The 14644-nt window shown below is 32.5% G+C and overlaps 1 protein-coding gene across 1 annotated transcript in view; it reads right to left on the bottom strand.

Annotated features, from left to right (window-relative positions):
• TRAT1 (T cell receptor associated transmembrane adaptor 1) overlaps nt 1-13078 on the bottom strand; it is a 33278-nt gene extending 20200 nt beyond the window's left edge. The window contains exons 1-2 of the mRNA XM_019651172.1: nt 12865-13078; nt 388-498 (exon numbers count right to left, since the gene is read on the bottom strand). Of these exons, the coding sequence (XP_019506717.1) occupies nt 388-498; nt 12865-12871 (118 nt within the window). The 5' untranslated portion in view covers nt 12872-13078. The remainder of the gene's footprint in view (nt 1-387; nt 499-12864) is intronic.
• Nucleotides 13079-14644: the final 1566 nt, after the last annotated feature.

Here is a 14644-nt window from a genome sequence, read left to right as displayed (position 1 = left end):
GTAAGCTTCAGTGGAATCTTAAAGAGCTGGTTTTCAATTTTTCTCATCACAAATCACAGAGAACCATTATGCCTGCTCCAGAATAGACTAATTTCATAGGTTGTTCAATTGGAGGAGGAACCATACATTTACTAGGATATTCCCTTTCACTCTATACCTTAAGGCAGAGATGAAGCTAAGATTGGGAGTCTGTTTACATTTCTAATACAATTACATTCTTAAATTAAGAGAATATTCAGGGTGAAAAAAATGTATCAAATAAATTTTCTACAGATAAAAATATCCTGTTGGATAACATGTTATAAAATTGTCTTTTTCTGTAGGTTTTCCAGTTACTCAGTTTCCATTAAAGAAGGTGCCATATGACTATTTCTCAAAATGTCTTACCTTGTCGTTTTTTTTCCACATAGTGGGAAATATTGAAGATCATCGATATAACCAGAGCTAACACCAAGGAGGCTAGAATTGCCCAGACATACACATGGCATTCAAAGTTTCCTGTAAACAAAAACAAACATGGCCTTAATATAGTAGCTGCTTACCTATTCATTTTAAACTGGGTATTCCCACAATTTAAACCATTGCATTTATTAACAGTGAAGGACAAATCCTCTGCCAAGAGATTAATTAACATTGGAAGCCAAAGGCTTCTTACAGATTTCAAAATGGGTATTGGTGAAATTCCCGCATTCAGCATGGGCAAAAGGAAGCGGTTTCTCACATGCTTAGTGTTAATGACATGGAAGACATTTTTAACCTAGCTACCAAAATTTGACAACTGGTGGCTGATTATACAAACTTTAATTCAAAATCAAGAATATTCAAATTACCCAGAGTCATACTTCGCTATGCTTTTCCCTTTTCTTTAACCCTCAGACTATAATCACACTTGCTTTCATTATTTACAGAAAACCACTTATTCCCTTCTCTAATCCCAATAGTATAGGATACTGTGTATTAGGATAAAACAATAATTCTGGAATCATAGTAACCCAGTTTTGTCAAACTTGCCATAAGGAGCTTATTTCGTACTATTTAGAGCTCCATGAATGGATAGTAGAGAATTGATTATGCCTCTTTCTCCTCTGAGAAAGTCTTTTTTCATTCCTGAGCCATAAAGGGAGTTCTGTGGGATATTTTTGTCTATGAGTTGCTCATAATTTTTATAGCACACTTTATACCTATATGAGAAACTACTATAATAATTAACTTGATTTTATATATGTATAATATATATTATACATAAAGTATATAATTTATTTTACATAAAAGTATTTATTTTATATATAATATATGAATATATGTATACATTATATATATTAACCTAACTTTATAATCAGTCTATTTATTATATAATTAGCCTTTATATAATAATATACATATTATATATTATATATACATGCATATATATAATTAAGTTAGTTATCTTAGTAGTCATATACCTGTGTGAATGCTGACCCCAGAAAAATAACTTATGATTCTATAATACTGTATATTTATATATTCAACCAGTATCGAATAGACATCTCTTCTGTGCCAGGAACTGTGCCCTCTATACGGAATCAAAGATAAAGAGAACAGCATCTTTGCCCTCAAGGGGCTCTTCGTTTAGTTCAGGACATGGATGTATAAACACATACTTAGAAATGCAAGAAGTGCAATATGTAAACAGCTACAGAGATCGTGTTCCTTCACTGTCCCAATTTCTCTCTGTCTGACTGCTCAGAATCAAAGATCATTTTAGGCCCTTTCAAAGAAATCCAAATACCTCAGCTTAAACACAGTAAACAGAACAGGCAAACCTTAATAAGAGGGAAATTAGTTTTGTTTCCCTAATCTGTCTTTAAATCATCCAATAAAGAATACCTACACTCAAATGTTCTTTGTGCTGCTCTATTTTATTTATTTTCAGTATTTAAAATTTGACATTTGAATTGTTAATTATTTCCTTTAAATACTTGTTGACATCGCAGCTGTTATCCAACTGCCCTCAATGGTCCTGTGTATTAGTGGGTTTGATTTATTTATTGGCATCATTTAATTTTAAATGAGCATAGTTAGGCATATAGATAATTAAATATATAAAATGTACATATACGTATTTATGATATAGGTCTACATATACATATATGCATATAATTTGCATATCACTTTTTCATACATTGCTTTTGTTTGAGCAAGTCTTTGGCTCTTGTAACACCAGCAAATATCTACTAATGTTTCCTACCTTCTCTTTAATTTTTGTACCATGTTGTTTAGATGTTCAAAATACCATAAGCTCCTCAGAGAATAGGACCATTTCTGCCTTCTACTCTGGATTTCCAGACATATAGTTCATAACTTCTAAAAATTTTTCAATTAATTAATAAATGGGTAAAGTTCATTGATAATGGTAGGAAAATGTGAGGTTTTCCTTTCTTTGACATATACTTTATGTGTCTTAAAGTATAAGAGAAGAGTCTTGAACAGTCTTTTATTTTCTGCAATAAACCTACTGATTAATTGGGTTAAAAAACACTAGGGTTTGGAGGGGGCTAATTTATTATCATGAACATAATTATTTATGAGAATTCTACAACATAATATTTATTAACTATTTTAAGTATACTAATAATCCCAGGTATTGCATGATGTTGCATATATTCCTAGAATTATTTATTTGAAATTTATGCTTAATTATTTACTTTAAATAAAAACAAGTACTGCTGAGTGTAAAATTTAAAAATTCCAGCAATACTAAAACATAATGTAACATGTAAGGTTCTCTATTAAAACATAAATGGGACACTCATATTACACTAATTCACCCTTTTTAAAAAAATTACCAGTGTGTTGGGGGAATTTACCATGTTAGTATGTTAATTTTAGTGTTTGCATAGAATTCCACAGTATTTTCTGTAATATAATTCATCTACTCATTTCTCTAAGATGGACATCTTGATTTTTTTCAAATGTTTTTCTCTTACAAACAAAATGCAATAAACTCCATTGGTCAGATATTTCATGTGTAAGTGGGTTATTTGTAGAAGAGTTTCCTGGGAATAGAACTGCTGAGTCAAAGGGAATTTTTAAGGCAAGCTTTCAGAGAAAAATTGATCCCCAACCATTGATAATAACCCTTTTCAGGTGCAGGATTTAACTATAATTGTGGAAAATGGGACCAGCAAGCTGCCTCACTTGCCAGATGGGCCTCCATTACCCTCTTTATTGTCATAATACAGCAATTTTACAGAAATTTTCATTTATTTATGTTATTAAATTAATGATTAAACTAATGATTTATATTATTAAAGACTTTTTCTTTTCTTCTTCTTGTGTATGTCACTTAGGTACAGTTCTAAGTTCTTCCATATTTTAAAGCAATTTGAGGGCATACACTATATTTTCTATTGTGGTATATCACAACAATTATTTCAAGTTTATTCAGTCAGCCAAATATAGACTCTTATCACTCACCCTCTACAATCACTGTATTTGGTGACATTTAAATAAATAAACTTTAATTGCTACCAAGAATCCAGACTTATTATACACATCATCCACATTCAGTGTTAAAAAACAGTAAACTCAGATAAGCAAAAATATAAGAATCAACCACAATCCTATTATCAAGAGATAATCACTGTGAATACCTTGGATAATATACTTCCAAATTTATTATTCTTTGTGTGCAAATTGTTACAGATGGAGAATAGGAATCAATTATAGTGAATATACTGTTATCTACTTTCCCCCCAATAATTCCATGGTGTGTTTCTTTTTCTATAAACAAAATATGCTTCCATTTCTTTTAGATGCCCTATATTCCATTGTATATGTTTTCCATATTTTATTAAAACAATCCTTTATTATAAGACATTTAAGTTGCTCTAATTTTTAGTTATATAAATAATGTGATGAATATCTTTATCTAAAATTGTATACACACCTTAACATTTTTTTAGGTAAATATTCTTAAAAATGAAATTCTGTATCAAAGGATATACAAATTTTAAAAGATTTGATGGCCAAGGTTTTAAAACACTCTACTAAGCAGACCCTTCTCAGGTCAGTCTGGCCTATTTCTTATTAGTTCAGTTGGCCCTAATGTTGTATTTGTAGTTAACTCATGTATTTTTGTTTAATTTATGTATTTTTGGTTAATCCACACTATGTCAACTGCTACTCATGATCTAGCTACTATCCTTCCACATACTGTCTCCATATATTCCCCTCCTCTGTGATTTCTGGAGAGAGTTGTCTCTTTGTCTTCTTTCTGGAGCCCGTAACACAGGTCTTTCAGGAGAAGGTGCCTGCTCTGATCTCTTTGCTAAATATAGAGGGCATCACACTTTTCTTACTTAACTGAACTATTCCCACAAAATGCTACTTTAGGTTTTCTGCCTCTTTTAGGACTTATCTGCTATACCGCCCCCCTCCCCAATAACATACCATGTTCCAATCATTCTGAAGCACTTGTAATTTTCAATAGATATTATGCTTACCATTTCATGTCTTCATGTCTCTGCATATTTACCCCTTTGCCTGAAATTGCTTACTCCTTACCCATCTGATGAATTCCTACTCATTGTTCAAGACTACTTTCTCTTTAAAACATTAACTCAATGCTTCCTGTCCTCCCATCAAGTGACATCTAATATATCTCTTTACATTTCAACAAATATTGATGTAATCATTTATATATATCTCTCCTCAGTAGACTGTCAACTTCCCAAAGGACAGAAAGAATGTCATATTTATCTTCGTATTCATTCCTTACATAGGGATTAAGTGAATTAATACATGTAATGAGATTGTAAAATAGTGTTTCTCACTAATAAAATGATCAGAAATGTTAGCTATTGTTTTTCTTATTCTTATTCTTATTATCTTACTACTAGTAAGACTTCTACTATTGTCCTTGCAACCTACTCAGCATACAATAGGTACTCACTAAACATGTGTCAACTGACTAAATAAAGGAAAAGTGGAGTGAAGAAGGGTAATGTAATGACCATGGCCAAACAGAAAAGTTCTGATCAAGTATGAGGTCTACAAGCATCCACAACTCATTGAAGATTCTATTACATTTCTCTCTAGTACTATGAGAAAAGACCTGCCTTCCAGTGGCTGGGAAATAGATCCTGTGAGAAAAGAGTAACTCATTAGGCCACTGTGGCTTTGGTGAAAGTACTCATTAGCAACATCCTAATTCTCTCTGCCCTGAATCTACATTTGCCAAAAAACGTGCAGAGAATTAGTTTGTTTCCCATGAGACTTGATATAAGGAAGTTGGTGTTATTAGCTAGCTATCTGATTAGATTTATGGGAGGGTGGGGGTGGGGGGGTCACAACTATAAATGAAAATTTTATTTTCTTGCTTAAAAATCAGTCTTCAGAAAGTTTGATTAATGTTAGTAAAAGCTCTGGGAACAGAATTTAGGAAATACCACTAGTTGAGGTGAGCTGTATGAGCCAACCAGAACCCTAGGAAACATGCTTGTATAAAATTGACTCATGTTAATAGCATGAGTCAGGGTGGGTAGAAGCAGTCTCCTCACAGACCATATAATAATTTTAAGAAGCATACAATGAGGTGTGCTTTCATTCTCTTCTTTAACTTTTACCTTAAAGACCTACTGTGATTATCTTTACTTATAAATGCACACCCTCCAACTATGAGAACAGAAAAATGGATGTTTTTCTATATGCTGATATAATGGTTCTACCTTTATCAAAAAATAGTAGACTCATGAAATAGTTGCTCTGTCTAATTATTATTAATATTATTAAAGAAAGAATGGTTGAAGAGTAATTACTTAAAATTCAAACTATTGTTTTTCACAGAAGTCCATTTTTTCAGCCTAGCAATTATATACCATAGTATAGTATAGTATAGTATAGTATAGTATAGAATTATAGTGTAGAATAACTTACCTAAGAACACATTTCACAGCTAATTTATTACTATAGAGTTGACCAGAAAGTTGCATTGCTTAAAATTAAGCATTTAATGGATATATTAATAGTTTACTGTATTTCCCCATGTATAAGACGCTCCCATGTATAAGACACACCTAATTTTGGGGCCTGAAATTTGAAAAAAATGTATTACATAAAGTTATTGAACTCAAGTTTTATTCACCATAAAATCCATACAACTCCTCATCACTGTCAAAACTCCCAACCATTAGCTTGTCCTCATCTGTGTCTGATGACGAATCACTGTCTTCATATACTGCCTCTCATGGTCTCCTTCTGCTGTGGCGTTTTCAGTAGGGTTTCTTCTTCCCATAACCAGTCTCAGATTGTTTTCTCAGTTGGAGGAGGACCAAACTTACGTTCAGGAGCACGATTTCCATTCACTTTTGCAAACTGGATCACTTTTAACTTGAATTCAGCACTGTACGAAAATCTTTTCTGAGCCATTTCTGGGCAGAACATGGCAAAACGTAACCTACCGTAATATACCGGTAACAAGTGCGAAACAATGAGCGCAAAGACAACAACACGAAAAAGCTGGAAATGCAAGTAAAAAATCTACAACAATGAGCGCAAAAACAAGTGTGAAAAAAGTGGGAAATGTAAGTAAAAAATCTACAACCACTGTATAAGACGTAGCCAGTTTTTAGACCCGAAATTTTTCAAAAAAGGGTGTGTTTTATATATGGGGAAATATAACATCTTTGGTCAAATTGGGTGACTGGTAACCTTGCTTTAGGAATAGTCCAGTCTAGAATTATTGCATTAAGTTTCTATGACATATGCCTTGGGACTTTGATCATTCACTCATACACATGATGAAAGAATGCAAAACTGATTTTGGAAGGAAATTTTGACCCGGTCTATAAGTTCTCCCTGGATCTACCATTGAATAAAGGTAGAATGGGTTTCAATGACTTTCTATACTGGGAGATGTCCTAGTTATGACCCCAAGATTTCTTTTTTTTTTCTTTTAATTATTTTTTATTATGAAATACACATTTTTTAGAATTAGTTTCAGCTGTACAATGCAGTGCAATAGTTATACATTTTACCCCTCGAAGTGACAACCCCCAATCCGCCACCCCATTTCCCCCAGTATCATACATATCTATTATAATTTGTTCCCAAGATTTCTTAACAAAGTATTAAACTTGTTTCCATCTCAGCTGATCACCTACCCTAAAATGGCAATAGGGACCTGACCTTCAAGTTGTAGTCAGAAAATAGAAGTTAAAATGCTCTGTTGCTCTTTTTGTTCTCTTCCATTTGCTGCCTTTGCCATTAGGGCAAAACAAATCCCATTTTAAGAAAAAGAACCAACTGGAGGAAACTTGCCACTGAATTCATTAATTATAGGGATGCTATGGATTAGAAGATATTGTTTAATACATGATTTGGTATCTCAGGTATGAAAAGCTAGGGATCTCCTCAAGAACTGATACATTTTTACTCTTATAGTCCATGTACTTGTCATTGGTTATCAGTCTGTGTTTGTGTATCATTTGAAACACAATCTACCTTAAATCTGTAGGGTTACGTGATACTCCTCTTTGGGAATTAATTGTATCCCTTGGTCTTTATTTTCCCTTTGTCTTAATTTATTCAGTTATCTTTTATACTGTTCTGGGTATTTCTAATGCCTGCCTTTCTGAGGAAAAAGCAAGGGCTTAAATAAATACACAGAAAATAATACAAATCTCTATAATTTATCATGTTTGAGAAAGCTAATAAAATCATACTTCTTCTTACTTAGTGTTTTTCATTTCTTTCCATTTCTCACAGCATCTAGTATTTAGTATATACTTAATAAATAGTTGTGGTTTGGGTAAATAAAATATAGTACAGTATAGAAAGCATATTCAAGGCAGTAAGCAGAAAGCCTTAATTTTATTTTTAAAATACACTGATTTTTAGCTATAAATTATCCTATCATTTGCACAAAATTATATTTTAGTTAGAAGTTTCCCTTTCATCTTTTTAATTAAAGGAAACACTGAAAAAGTTGTATTAGTCCATTAATTGCTACAAGAAGATAAATTTCTCTCAGCTACAAACTAAATCTGTATCACAAGCCTATATTTCATGTAAAAGCTTTAAAGGGAGACCTAATACTTTTCATGAAATGTATCAGCTATGCTAAGGCAAGAACTGGGACCACATGGTACATTCCTCTAGGGCTGGGTGTTGTCATTTACTGTAACAGTAAATTTGCTTTATGTAACCAGTTTGAGGCCTCTGAAAACACAGGCTAAATTCTTATGTGTGAAGTTGGGTTAGCACGATCTCTAGTTTTCCCTCTGATGTTAGGAATCTATATTCATATCTAACCCCTTTGTTTCCCAAGATTTTTTTCTTTTGTAATGTGCTCTGAGTTTTACAGAAGATGTTCATTTAGAAGCCTTGTTTTTCATGAGGTTTCTGATATCTTTCATAACTTTGATTGCCAACAATAAATGCCCTCATTTTGAAAAACCAAATAAAACAGATGAGAATATACTGAGTAGCTAAATAGTGAAGATTTTGAACTTGAATGGCAGGTATGTATAAATGTTCTCTCTCTCTCTCTCTCTCTCTCTCTCTCTCTCTCTCTCTCTCTCTNCTCTCTCTCTCTCTCTCTCAGACACACACACACACACACACTACATACTTCATATTTCCTTTACCCAGTTATTTTCCATATGCAATATGAATATCTTCAGATCCATGTGAGTATCTATTCAGTAAAGACAGTGCCTCTTATAATATTGAATGCACAAATACTCAAAAATTCTTGTCCAACAAATGCAATCTTTAGTAGCATTATTAATTAATTGTAGTTACTTTCATCTGTACAGCTTTTATCAATTGAAAAAGAACTCCCAGACAATTTGAATTTAGTTATTTATATTGTTAAAAAGCCAAAGGCCTCAAAAAGTTATTAGTAAGGCAATGACAGCTAGGAAAACCATGGTTTAAATTTCTATCTAGCTTTCAACTGCCAGGGGCTAATAGTAGTAGGTTTAATTATAAGACCTCTGACTCCCTTAAAGCCAACAATACTTGGCAGGCACTGCATTTAAAATTCACAATTACATGTCCTCTGGAAGGAAACCCAGTTAAGCGAATTTAATGCATTTCTGCTGGCAGGTTGGATTCTTACAGAAGCTGTTACTTAAACAATTAACAATACAAAAGCGATAAATATAATGTCTTAATTGTTTCTCCTGTAGGGAGTCTGTAATTGAGACACATGTATGAGTTTATAGTATAAAGGACATGGCTTCTCTTGATGCTGTCTCCTCCTTGGCTTGTAAACTCTGTCAGAGCAGTGACTATCTCTTCTTTGCATTCCACCAATGTGTACATTTATTTTAGGCACCTCAGAAAGTTTAAAAAAAAGTTCTGATATAACAATCCCTATGGATTGTACTTGTGAGTTTTTCTTACTGGGGTGAAGGTTTGGTGCCGAACTAGGCACATTCTTGACGTTTTGAATGTGGCACATTGTCGCTATCCACACAGCAACCACCTGCCCCCCCCCCCATCCATCCTCATTACCCCATCATTAGAAGGCACTACAGTCATAGACAGGTACACTGGAGTGGATTCTCAAACCCAGTTTGAGGCTTTCTAATAAATAATTGTTTGTAATGCAAAATTTGAAACCTGTCAACCTTAAATGAGTGTGTGTTATAAACAGGGTTATTTGAGAAGTGGATGGTGTATGTCAGGGAGGAGCTGTGATGGGGAGAGGGACAAAAGCATTGGAATGTCTATTTCAAACAGTGTGGAGAAAGAGAATGAATATATCACTCATTAATTGTGTGGCTGTCTGCAAATCACTGAACGTCACTCCCTAAGCCCCTTGTAAAACTAAAGTTCAGATGCGCATCTGTGTGACATCAAGGTCCCCCCTTTCTACTACATCATGATTGCCCTTAACCAATAGTTAATAAATTTAATTGAGGAAAGCATACATTTGGGAGTGAGGCAGAGGGTAGATTTTAAGACAATATGTTTTCATTCCTCCATGTCACTTTTAAAATTTATCTTTAATTGTAATTGGTGAACTTCAGAAATCCTATTGGGGTTGAAATGATACCAAAATTCCTGCTGTAGATGAATCTCTCTTTATCTGTATTTAGCTACTCCATTATATATATATATATATATATATATATATATATATATATATATACACACACACATATATAAAATATATATATTACATATTATATATATATTATATATATATATATATATATATATAATATATATATATTACTGTTTCTTATTAGGGAAGCATCTTGGTAAAACCTGAACATGACAGGGGTATGTGGCAACTTTTATTCAACAAAATGCTTCAATTTTTATGTTTTTCTAATGTCTTAAGAAAGCCTGTTAATTTTCTCTCTCTTTTAATTCAGGAATGCTGAGAAAATGAAATAAAATTTAAAAAAATGCCTGGAAAAATGATCAATAATATTTATTAAGTAGCAGTTTGTGGACATTTATTCCCCAGCTCTGATCTTTAAGTGACAATCTTTCCTGGATTAACTTTCCTTAAAATCACTGCCAAACATTATCTAAATTAAATGATGAATCATTATCTCTGACCTATCATTAATATAAAGAACATCTGAGTTTAAAAGATGATTCATAAATTAGTCCTACCTACCTACTTTCTAAAAGAAAGGTTTTCATTATTCTCAAAAAGGTGGCTGAGGCTCAAGGGAAGAGAAAACTGAGTAAAGACAATGAAAATTCTTGTTCAGAAAAATAGGAATGTAACTATATTGTGAATCATTGTTTAGACTAAATTAATGGTAGCCCAAAGGAGTCGCTTTCACCACTTGACTCAGCTAATACTGATTTTATGAGAATGCAGAAACATGGTAAGAATTATGATAACAGCACATTTATAAGGCATACAGGCAGGAGGAAAGAGAAGATTTGGGGTTTTCTTTTCATACATTGCTTTAAGTAGCTAGCAATAATTTCACTTTTTTGTTGTGTTTACACATTTTCTTTTTACTTCACCTATCTAAATGGAAAATATACCATCGTCTGATTGTCTTATTTCACATTAAGGTTTTTTGTTGTTGTTATTGTTGTTTCTTTTAAGGTCTATGAGGCTTTCATGGCAAATACTTTACATTGCTATCTCTTCTGCGAATTGTAGAAGGCCTTAATTGACAATGGAAGAGCTGCTGAATTATACCTGGAGGAAAAATCTAAACCAAAAAATGTTATGGAAGAAATTTTACCATATCCCTTTAAAACTTAGAATGAATTAATACTGGAAATAGTTGAATGTCATATTCACTGCCTTTAGCCTTCCTGAGTTCCCCACTGCCATCAGCTCATGGTAATTGTTTATAGTATTGCTATGTCCCTTTCTTGCAGGACACTAGCAAAACTGGAACAATTGTTTTCATTCTTTGCTAATCTATAAACCCTGGAAGAGATAAGGAGAGGTATGAAAACCATATGTCACCTTATGTTCCCTGTGTGATTAATCCAATCAATTGATTTTATAATCTAGCAAACAGTGAGAAGCAAATTCACAGAAATTATAATATGAAATATCTTTACACTATAAATAATTCATACAAATTTATATTAAAATTACTATAAGTGCAATAAGTAAGCAAAAGATATGATCAGACAATTCAAAATGGTAGAATTACAAACAGTTTAAAAACCCAAGCAAAAATGTTCAATCTCATTATAATCAAAGTAATGCATATTAAACAATGAGTTAACATGTACTTTTTATTAGTAGAGATTTGTTTTAAAAATGAGACCAGCCTGTTAAGGAGAAACACTGTTTAGGATGGGAGTAAATTGGCATCACTCTTGGAAAAGCAATTTGGTAATAATGAGACTTAAATTGTTCATAACTTCTTACTCAGTAATCCCAATTTTAGAAATCTTCTTTAAAGAAAATAACCCTTAATATAGAAACATCTATAGAGATGTTCACATTTTTGTCATTTAAAATATAAAAACACTGGATACAACATAAATTTTCAACAATAAACAAATAACAAAGTAAACTATAATTAACCCAATAGATGTCATTTTGTGCATTCATTTACAATAATTAGGCAGAAGTTATTATTAAAAGGGAAATGGTTATATTATAATGTTTGTGAAAAATCTGGATTATGATTTTATGTACATTATTATTATTTCAGTTATGAAAAGCAAGCCATGTAGAATGTATAGAAATAAAAGTTGAAAGGAAATACAATGTAATATCTTGTATAATATTTTTCTTTTCATATATAGTTCACAGTTCTCACCCTTAATAAATATTCATGTTTTCTCTTACCATGAAAAGATGCTTATTAAAGAAATAAAAAATACATAGAATAAAAGAAGAATGAACCATCAATGTGGAACAGACATGGCTTCCTTCAACCTTCACAATCCATTCCACAGTGATGGCATTTTCATTGGCTTTTGCAAAATTGTCATCTCTCTGAATGTTGACAATTAGATTGGTTTTGGGGAAGATAACATAGTTCCTAAACTCTAAAGAATTAGAATGTGGTTACTCCTAACCTGCTTTTTAACTAAACTAAACTGAAGCGAAATATGCGTGGTCAACGAAAGTTTCTTCAAATATAACAAGTACTTAAAATGGCATAGTTATCAAAAAACACTTACTGAACAGCTACAACTAGCTTTATATTATAAAACACTTCCAAATTTTTTTCTTTTAAGAGAAAATAATTTATACTCATTAATATATTTCAAAATGTTTTAATTATACCAAAGTTTATCTCAATTAAAAAAATAACGTGTAAACTAATTTTCATTCTAAAGCTTAAGTGTCTTTGTTGGAGGCTTGGAAATTATTAAGTGAAATTTTAGGCATAAGAATGGAACAAAAGAATTTAAAATGCCACTTACCTGACATACTTCTTTTCTCAGAGAAATCCTTATGTAGCCATAAGGCTAATGCATGGATTAAAAACGTTCTTACAAACTTTTGTTTCTAAGTGATGTTGTTCTGTTATATTAGAAGCAGTGTGAAAGTAAAACTTGTCTTTATCTTTGCCTCAGTTTTTTTCTCTCTTCTGTTTCTTAAATCTTTTGTGTGTACTTTGTTCAGTTACAAACAGGAAATGTGGTGATGGAGGCTTCAAGAGTTTTGATGTGAAACCAGTAGGCTCTTATATTTTTGTTACCATGAGAAGAAAAAAATCCCATGATCTTCTGTACTCTGCTATTTGAATTTTTATCAATACCTGAATCTAATTTTAAAATAAATAATGAAATCAAGGTATGAATTAGAGTAGGCAGGTTCTCTAGTCTTTCTGGAGAGAATCCAGGGTTCTCCTCACAAGTGAGTTCATATGGAAACAGAACAAAATATACTAAACAGGGGAGGAAACAGTGAGACGCCCCAGGTGTGCTCAGCTGTTGGTTGTATTTTCTTTGAGGTGTGACAGAAGAAAGGGAATTAACACTTTTTCAACCCTACTATGTATCAGGTACCTTCTCTACATTATCCCACTGGGAGATTGGGTACCTGCCTTCTTTCCTGCCAACCTCACTTCAGCCAATGTGAGTCCCTCTGATCAATCTAGGCCCACTTGGCAACAAGCTCAGGCCCCCAATCCCCACCCCAGTCTCAATAATCAGGAGTGTTTAAATGTTACTGTGCATAAGTATGTTATGCAGCACTAATTTAACATGCATATTCCTGAGCCCTTGTGAACCACAGTATTTGGAGTGGCGTCCAGGAATCTGCATTTTCACAAGCACCCCTGGTTATTTTAACACAGGTATTCTGGACAATACTGTGAGAATATGAATATATATATATATATATATATATATATGCATGTCAATTTTAGTGTTTTATTTTTAACATTAGTCAGATAAAGATTGTCTCAGTAATAACTATGTATATGGTTTGCATGTGTTTCTGTGTATGTATATTTGTTGCATATTGTGTGCCTATGCATATCTGCTTTTGTAACCCACCGATTTTCTTTAATTATAGAAGAATGACAAAACTGAATCCAGATTATTACAAAAGGAGATGTAATTAAACTTTAAGAACTTAAAATTTAAGAGGAATTTTAAAATGAGACTTCTGATACACAGACTCAGAGCAAAGATATTAGATGGCTTGCAGGATAATTTACTTTAGCTAATTTCTCTAAGATTCTTGAGGGCAGAGAGCGTATTGATCTTATCCATCATTAAAATTCCAGCCTCTGGAGTAATGCCTGGCACACTGTAGGTCTCAATAAATAGTCTCCCAATGATTGAATAAATAAAAGAATGTTTATCTTCTGTTTTATCCTTGCTTCATTACAGAAAACAGCTCCCCAGTAACCAAAATGCAGGGCTTCTTTACTCTGTAGACAGAGTTAACTAAACACAAACAGATTTTTCTACTTCAATCACTTTCCCCAAAAATATTTCTTGTGAGTCATTGAATCAGACTCTGTAAAACTGAAAGAGACCATGGAGATTTCCTAGTCTAATCTTCTAAAAAAACATTTTCAAAATACGTTCTATAGAACATTAGGCCTTTAAGAAACTCTTGGAAAACAAATTTCCTTCAACAAAAATATTTGGAAAAACTATTATTTTAACTTTCGTGAATGCAAGTATATTAAAGGCTTAGGTAAGCCCTACAAAAAAGAAACCTGAATAACCATTTTAACAGAGGTTT

Source organism: Hipposideros armiger, unplaced genomic scaffold (genome assembly GCF_001890085.2).
Source record: "Hipposideros armiger isolate ML-2016 unplaced genomic scaffold, ASM189008v1 scaffold_154, whole genome shotgun sequence".
Taxonomy (NCBI): domain Eukaryota; kingdom Metazoa; phylum Chordata; class Mammalia; order Chiroptera; family Hipposideridae; genus Hipposideros; species Hipposideros armiger.
The sequence above is the reverse complement of the archived record's forward strand: the minus strand, read 5'-3'. Positions and strand labels throughout refer to the sequence as shown.